We start from the raw sequence: 9,429 nt of genomic DNA on the forward strand, positions 1-9,429 counted from the left end.
TGAAGAGTTTTTGATTTAGAGGGGCTTAGTCTTTGAAATACATGCTGCATAGCATGAGATATTTCTGTGTAATAACCTGGAATCATGATACACTTAAATTCCTGATATTGTTAAATTGATTAATTCAGCTTTTATGGACAAAAACAGTATTATAAGACAAATGTCAAAAGTCAGGCTGCTTTTTAGATTGTTTAGTGATCAGTGGTATTGTTGTGTTGAAATAGAGATTTTCAGTTTTGGAAAAGTTGTTCAGTTTCCTGAATAGAGGGACTTTTAATTTACAGGGGTATTTTCCTAATGAAAGAAACGGAAGTTTTGTGACTACAATTTTTTTTTTTCAGTTTTGAGGGGTTGCTGGTGTTAAGTATTTGATTTGAAGTCTTCAAGAGATTCAGTGTACAAGCTCTGAAATGCCTTGCCATACCGTTGTCAGAATTTGAATGACTCAGTAATCTTTTAACCTTGGAATTGATACCCTAAAGGCAATTAATGTATTTTTAGATATATAAAGAAATCTTATTTCACCCATAATGTGTATCTTGAATTGTGTTACAGGGATGGACAGTTAAAAAGAATGAAAGTCAAGGAAACATGGAAAAGTTCTTCACAACGTGATTACAGCAAACTTCTGAAAGTGGACTAAAATTTACAGACTTGATCTCATGTGCATTTTTATGCCCCCGAAGGGAGGCATATAGTTTTTGAACCGTCTGTCGGTCTGTCGTTCTGTCAGTCTGTCGGTCTGTCGGTCTGTCCGCAATTTTCGTGTCCGGTCCATATCTTTGTCATCGATGGATGGATTTTCAAATAACTTGGCATGAATGTGTACCACAGTAAGACGACGTGCAGTGCGCAAGACCCAGGTCCGTAGCTCAAAGGTCAAGGTCACACTTAGACGTTAAAGGATAGTGCATTGATGGGCGTGTCCGGTCCATATCTTTGTCATCGATGGATAGATTTTCAAATAACTTGGCATGAATGTGTACCACAGTAAGACGACATGCAGTGCGCAAGACCCAGGTCCGTAGCTCAAAGGTCAAGGTCACACTTAGACGTTAAAGGATAGTGCATTGATGGGCGTGTCCGGTCCATATCTTTGTCATCGATGGATGGATTTTCAAATAACTTGGCATAAATGTGTACCACAGTAAGACGACGTGTCATGCGCAAGACCCAGGTTCGTAGCTCAAAGGTCAAGGTCACACTTAGATGTTAAAGGATAGTGCATTGATGGACGTGTCCGGTCCGTATCTTTGTCATCGATGGATGGATTTTCAAATAACTTGGCATGAATGTGTACCACAGTAAGATGACGTGTCACATGCAAGACCCAGGTCCGTAGCTCAAAGGTCAAGGTCACACTTAGACATTAAAGATCATTTTTCATGATAGTGCATTGATGGGCATGTCCGGTCCATATCTTTGTCATTCATGCATGGATTTTAAAATAACTATGCATGAATGTGTGACACAGTAAGATGATGTGTCGCGTGCAAGACCCAGCTCCATAGGTCAAAGGTCCTAAACTCTAACATCGGCCATAACTATTCATTCAAAGTGCCATCGGGGGCATGTGTCATCCTACGGAGACAGCTCTTGTTTTTCTGTGATTTTTTAATTTCAAGTGCAAATAAAAAAGATGGTGCAGGACCTAAGAATATGTTACCTAAATGTTAGTTTTTGTTGGTTGTCTTAGATAAAAAATGATAGTAACAATTTTTTGTTATGTATTTTAGAATAGTTTTTGTCTGTATACATATTTGAAAATAATGCTTCTTGTGAAGAGCAGACGGGAAGGTAGATGCTTGGTTTTTACAAGTCCAGGTCTATATGAAACTACATCAAAAATGTGTTCATTAATTTATACAATTAATATCACATAATACTATTTAAAAGGGGCATTATTCCCATTATGTTGATTAGTGTTCTGGTGATAAACATTTGAGCCGTGCCATGAGAAAACCAACGTAGCGGGTTTGTGACCAGCATGGATCCAGACCAGCCTGCGCATCCGCGCATTCTGGTCAGGATCCATGCTGTTCGCTTTTAAAGCCTACTGCAATTAGAGAAACCATTAGCGAACAGCATGGATTATGACCAGACTGCGCGGATGCGCAGGCTGGTCTGGATCCATGCTGGTCGCAAAGCCACTATGTTTATTTTCCCATGGCACGGCTCATTTATGTCTCAGTTTTCGCTCAAGAGTTACAGGGATTTTGTATCTGGGTAATACAGTTTGAAATGGGTATCATTTTTGTGTGGTCTGTTCTGAACAGAGGTCAGCACGATGTGAAATATAGAACCCAACTGTACGATTTAGCGCCAGCATGTACATACCAATAGAGACCGAAATTCAAATACTCTGTTACATGGGTTACCTGAAAATATTAGTGAAATGTGGCAAAGTTAGACTGGGGAGTAGAACTTGTGCCACATTTCAATAATGTTTTCAGGTTGTTTGCATTACAGGTTAAAGGTATCAGCCGAGCAGCAGAGTTTTATAACAGGACAATTTAACCAGCAAAAATCCTTTTTGTGAAAAGTGTGGCCTCGTTGATTTCAAAATTTAATCTGATTCATAAGAAATACATGTATCTATAAATAGTTTCTTCAGGTAAATGTCTAGATAAGTGGAGTAAGTGTTTATCAATCCGTTATTTTATTTTCTCAGTTGTTGGTTAAATAAAGGAAATCACAGATTGACAGAAAGGAAGGGTATAAATATTCACCAAAAAAAGGAAACAAATCATTGGGTTTTCTATGGACTATTTCAAATGTCTGATTGATTAGAATGCTTGTTGTCAGACTGTACTTTTCATTTGACTGTGTTTGATTAGAGAAGTATCTACTAAATTGCTGTATGCGTATAAAAAAAATTATTATTGTTAGATATATTTAGGTTATTTTATGTGGTCTGTTTGGCCTGTTTTATGTCCAAAGATTCTCCAATCTTCACTGAAAAGTTACACACCTTCAAAATCATTGCACTGTGAAACAAATGGATTAAAATATGTATATGTAACATCTTTTAACATAAACATATCGGTCACAGTTTAAGAATTTGATGACATTTGTATGTAAAGTCTGTCAGTATGTTGTTTTATAAAAACTTGGTTTAGTCATATTTACCAAAAATGCAGAAGCAATTTATCTACTGTTCTAATGTTTCAGTTTTTAATCAACATGGAACATGTGCCCATCTGGTCAGGAAATACATGTATAACATTCCTGAAAGCTGTTAGTATTAGATGTGTAGAGGTAATGATACATTTTGTATTTTAAAAACAAAGGTCAAATAAGTGTTCATCTTACTCAAACATGCTCGTTATTGTGAAACACATTTCATATAATATTAAGGCTTAATTAGCTGCAACCCATTTCTAACTTTGTAAACAGCTGCAGATAAAGTATGGGTCATGTGAATTCCTTGACTGAATAGGCAGGCCCCTTGTAGTGTTGGCAATAAGCATGTTACAATAACTGATAATTAACAATTCATGTTGACCATGAATATATAAGTGATGATAAAACCATTGGTGATCTTCCAGTCTGCAATGTCTAGACTATAAATAAGAAAGGAATTGCTGTTTTGTACTGTTCATTTGTGTGTTTTATATGTGGGTGTGTTAAAAATGTAAGGAGGCCAAAAGCCTACAGATATACTTTAAACAAAGTTAAATTGAATGTATTTCATACCAAAGTTGATATCACTCCCATTGCAATTCATTCATCTTTGAGTCAGTATAATCAGTAGAAATCGTACACTATTACTGTACATAGTTTCATTAAAGGAAATGCATTTTGACTGAAAATAATACAGATTTGTGTATATATACAAATTGTGTAGAAAGCTTGCATTTTAGCCAGACTATTTGAAGAATAGGTAGAGCTATTAGACTCACCTGTGCACTGGCGTCAACATCTGCATCCAGATTGGGTTAAGTCTTTGTATGTAAGCTAGTATCTCAGTAAACACTTCAGGGAATGGATTGAAACTTCACACACTTATTCACTGTGATAGACTGACTTATACTTGCACAGGTCAGGTTCAGTAACTCTATTTTGCTTTTTTACAAAGTTATGCCCCTTTTTTTGACTTAGCAATTACTGTGAAATCATTTAATTTTGTGGGCATGAAATTTCGTGGTTTGGTCAGAACAGCAGTTTCAAGGGGATATAAATTCTTGGATTTCAACTTTTGAACATAAAATGAATGGGAATTTTTCTTCTTCATTGGGATTAAATTTCATGGATTGACTCAACCGTGAAATCCACGAAAATTAGTCCCCCACGAATATTAATGATTCCAAAGTATATTGGTTAAGTATTTGTATGTAAGCTGGCATCTTAGTACCCACTAATGGGAATGGATTGAAACCTTGTACACTTGTCCACTGTGATGACCTGACATACATTGTACAGTTTCCATAACTCTGATTTGCAGAATGCCCCTTGAAAGACTTTTATATTCATTCAGTTGAAGAGGCTGTTGAATAGCCAAGCATTGCTATCCTCCAACAGTTCTTGTTGAAACACATTGTTTAACATTTCGATATTTTTGGTTTTATCAGTTGAAGACATTTTAAAAAAAACTTTAAGGTTATACAAAATTCCAAATTAAACTAGATCAAAAAGTCCTAAATATTGGGACACAGATTTAAGCTTCAGTCCAGCTATGCTGTAGATTATATCTGCAATATATTGATTGCTGCTGATGATTATCTCATTCTTCACTGAACACTGTATAGTGGGTCATATTTGTAGTGGTAGTTGGGTTTTAGGTCTCCTGGAATCAAAAACAAGGGCACTGGGAAAAACAATTCTTGATACTCTAGTGGTGGCCTTTTCTACCTGATCTGTATGACACTTGGTCAGATTGTTAGTCTGTATGATGTCATGGTCAGGTTACAGTTAGGTCATCTGGGTTGAAAATATAGGTCAGTATCTAAATATCTCTCTACATGCCACCTTTTCTACATGTTTTGCTTGAAATCTTGCCAGAATGTTTGTCCCTTTAAAGTTAATGAGTTACTAAACTGGGTCACCTAGGCCTGAAATCTATGTCACTAGGTCAAATCTTGGAAAAAAAAATAAACATTTACACTCTGGAAATCACTTTTGGTCTGGATCTTTATGAAACTTTTCATGTACATTTAGTTTCATACTCGACACAATTTTGACATTTTATTATACAAAGTATACATAAGCTCAAATAGTTAAGGTCAAGTGAGCCTCTTAGACCCATCATGACCCTCTTGTACCTGTATTTGTGAAATGTTAAATACAAATTGACAATTGTCATTTGTATTAACCAGAATCTTGTGACCAAGTTACATGCAATGCAGTAAGGCTTTGAACTTTGTAAACAGTGAAAAAAAAATACTCGGGCTGCCATTGGTAAGATAATCATTTTCTTAAATTTCATTGTACTCCATTATTTAGACAAGCACCCCTTAAGATTGATATACATAAGCATTTCACAAAATCACCAATAGTATACTAGTCATTAACTATCGTGCATTAAAATTTAGTCGTTTGGGTTAAACCTCGTCTTATAATCATGTATATGTATAATTTTGTTACGTATATGTATATTGTTTAATAAATGCCATGTTCAGATGTATATTCACATTTAATTTTATTTTTGCATGAATTGTTTTTGTTAATGATGATAGGCAAAAATAAAGAAGGGAAAAGTCATGAGTATAAGTGTTTTATTAACTCACTTGAGCTCAGTGCTAAAGGATCCAAGGTCATCACAGCATTCTTGTTTTGAATGTCAAATTGAGCTTTTTCAGTTTTAAATACGAACCAGTTATACATAAATAAGAATTGAGCAGGCTGATTTTTAGCTCAAAGGTTAGGTATGGTGATCAAGCTTCCTGAGCACATCAGTCGTACATCAATGGTTGTGTCCCTGTCAGAATGGTTCTGTTTAATGCAACTGTTTCATAGTGGGGTTAAACAAGTCTGACATCTGCTTTAGTATTTTGTTAATACACGTTTATCACTGATGGGGTGGTATTCGATACGACAGTTTAAACTGTTTACCTTAGTGAAAAACCCTTTGTGTTTCCTGTGCTACTTACCAGTGTGTATAAGAGTGGTATAGATGTATGGATGTTTCTACTGTCATGCTGTGCTGACGGTCTCCCTAAATTCTGTGTGTAGATATATTGTTTTTAGCTCAGCTGTACTAATATTATAAAGAGCTATCCAGCTCAACCTTGCATCAGCATCAGCATCTACATCCACAGCTTGGTTAAAGTTTTTATCCACTTTAACTTTATTTCAGTTTTTACCAGTACTTTATGGATTTGCTTCAAATATGAAATAGTCATTTTTCATCATCACCCACATCATAAGTGCTCAGACACTAAATGGCATTAGTGCATGTTTTGGCTTTCATGTGTTCAAAATGTTTTTGTGATGAAGCATTCAAAGACATTTTCTAATGAATCAAGTCTGTACATGTTTCATATTATCTAGATACTGTTTTGTTAATGACTTTTATTTTGTAGAGACCGTACCATAGCTATTTGAATACTTCGATTTTTCAAAATAAAGTGGACCGGCCCGCTTAGCTCAGTAGGTAGAGCGTTGGTCTACGGATCGCGGGGTCGCGAGTTCGATCCTGGGGCTGGGCGTATGTTCTCCGTGACTATTTGATAAACGACATTGTGTCTGAAATTGTTAGTCCTCCACCTCTGATTCATGTGGGGAAGTTGGCAGTTACTTGCGGAGAACAGGTTTGTACTGGTACAGAATCCAGGAACACTGGTTAGGTTAACTGCCCGCCGTTGCATGACTGAAATACTGTTGAAAAACAGCGTAAAAACCCAAAACAAACAAACAAATCAAAATAAAGTGGTTTTTACAAGTGCACCAGTTACGATTAAAAATGTAAACAATGGACTCTGTCTATGAATCTCTGGAATGAATGAATGGCAGTCAATCTTAGCAGAAAGGTATTTAATTTGTAACTGTAATTTCCTATCAATTGAAATCCTCTCAAAACTGGTAAAATAATTGCTTATATTTGGACAAAGCTCACCATCTTTACCGTTCGCCAGCTGCTAAAAGGGCAAATATAAAAGATTCAATGTAAGTTATTTTTCACTGGTACTACCAGTTAGTAAGTTCATACTCTGAACAACACGTCAGAGAAACTTGGGCAGTTTTGACCGATTTAAACGTTGGCAGCATTAGATTATATTATTTCTTTACATGAAAATTACCGTTAGGTAACAAAGCGAATAGGCCGATACTCCGGAGTTCACCAATTATGATGTTATTGTCACAAAATTGTTCCAGTTCATGTAATATAATACGTGCACTTAAACTGCATAGCTATTAGCTACTGCTGTTATAGGGAAGTGGTAAAGTGTCTGCCTTAGGTGTGAGAGGTCCTGGGTTCGAGTCCCGGTTAGAGCTTAAATATTTGCATTCTGCTACAGCATATTTTTGCTGGTTCCAGATGTTCTAAATTTTTAGCACACAGTATCATGGATCATTATTTAGCAATCCAGATCACAGTTGAATGTTAAATCAAATGCAGCCAATTAGAAAATATTCACTATATTATGTCCCTTTGATGTTTCTGCTCTCCATGTTCAAGAAGAGTTGCATTTCCTTGATCACAAAATTTTCTTTCACATGAAAATATTAAATGCTCATAACTCTACGCTTTTGGTTAAAATATTGTCTATATATCTATTTTTGAGAAATATATGGACACTTGCCTTCATTTCAAAGTTTTTTAACTTAAACCCATGACTTGAAAAATTTAGGTACTATCTCTATTTTTTGTTTTCCTCAGTGGTTGTGGGGTTCATGGGACACGATATTGAGACATACAAGAAACTATAACTGAGTTTAATACTATAGTACACAAGTACAATGGACAGAGGGGCAGACTGATGAATGGATACAGCTCAAACTTTATATGCCTTTGGCTTCCACTTACTCAACACTGGGGGCATAAAAAGTCTTTATATGCCTGTGAAAACTGGACATACAATGTGAACAGATGTGGCCACGGGCAGGAGTCCACAAAAATATCCCCACTATAACTTAGCAGTTCTTAACAAGTGTTCACCAAACTTGGTCACTATTTATTGGCATAATATCTGGGCAAAGTTTGATGACAAGCTGGATCCTTCAAGTATTTCTGGAGTTATGGCCCCTGAATTACTCAAGATTGGGAAATTTTAAGAGTGTGCTCTCTAACTTGAGCAATGCTAATCCGATGTCCACCAAACTTGGTCACAATGTTTATGGGATTATATCTGGTCCAAGTCAACAACCATCTAGATCCTTCAAGTATCTCTGGAGTTATGGCACTTGGATTATTTAAAATGGGAAAATGACAGTGTCTGCTCAGCTAACTTGTGTAGTTCTAATCCAATATCCAACAAATTTTTTACTAATGTTTATGGGCATATCTCCACCTGCAAGTATCTCTGGAGTTACAGTCCTTGAATTACTCAATTGTGCGAAAACTGATAGTGTCTACACTCTAACTTGAGCAGTTCCTATCCAATGTTCACCAAACTGGGTCACAATGTTTATATGTCAGCCAAGTATGATGTTACACCAGCCACATTGTTCCTAGCTTTGGAGTTAGTGCTCTTTAGTTACTTAAACTTGCAAAAATTGACAATCAGCAGTTTTTTTGTTCATTGTTAATGGGCAATATACTACAGCAAAGTTCAATAACCAGCCGGATAAGCCCAGTCAGTCTTGAGTTAAGGCCCTTGAATTACTTAAAACGGGAAAGTTGACCGTGTCAAATTAATAACTTGAGCACTTTCTACCCAGTCCACCAAACTTAGTCAAAATGTTTATAAGCATATTATCTTGGCCAAGTTCAATAACCAGCGGGATAGTTTAAGTTACTCTGGAGTAATGACTATTGGATTAGTAAAAACTGTGTTAATCAACAAATCATTTGCTCAATGAGTACAGTATTTAAGAAGTTAAAAGTGTCCCCATTTGAAAAAGTTTGGGCAAGTTTAATTAAGATCCATTTTGAGTTTCCTGAGAAGATGTCATCTGAATCGACCCCTGAAAGGGCCAAACACCTCCTACTTAAATTATGGAGAGGACTTTCAGTGATACTTCATACAAAGTTTGATAAGGTCCATCAAGCAATTCAAGAAAGGTATTTCTAGCTGCCCCTAAAAGAAGCCAACTGCCCCTAATTGAACAAAATTGGCTGTGGACCTCATAATGATGCTACAAACCAAGTTTGATAAGATCTATCCCACAATTCATGAGAAAAAGTCATTTAAAGGCATTTCTAGTTCTAGTGGCTCCTAAAAATGGCCAAGCATCTCAATTTGAACAAATTTTGGAGAGAACTTTATAATGAAGCTACAGACCAAGTTTGATGAAGATCCATCAAGCAGTTCATGAGAAGTTGATGAA

General features: G+C 36.1%; 1 protein-coding gene across 4 annotated transcripts in view; it reads left to right on the forward strand.

The window, feature by feature from the left end:
- LOC123546723 (glycerol-3-phosphate acyltransferase 4-like) overlaps positions 1-5,700 on the forward strand; it is a 37,826-nt gene extending 32,126 nt beyond the window's left edge. For 3 of the 4 annotated variants that reach the window (XM_053551034.1, XM_045333223.2, XM_045333222.2), the window contains exon 15: positions 556-5,700. In XM_053551034.1, the coding sequence (XP_053407009.1) occupies positions 556-643 (88 nt within the window). In that variant the 3' untranslated portion in view covers positions 644-5,700. The remainder of the gene's footprint in view (positions 1-555) is intronic. The other variant, XM_045333221.2, reaches the window with a different exon arrangement.
- The last annotated feature ends 3,729 nt before the right edge of the window (positions 5,701-9,429 follow it).

The sequence above is a fragment of the Mercenaria mercenaria genome, chromosome 9 (assembly GCF_021730395.1).
Source record: "Mercenaria mercenaria strain notata chromosome 9, MADL_Memer_1, whole genome shotgun sequence".
Taxonomy (NCBI): domain Eukaryota; kingdom Metazoa; phylum Mollusca; class Bivalvia; order Venerida; family Veneridae; genus Mercenaria; species Mercenaria mercenaria.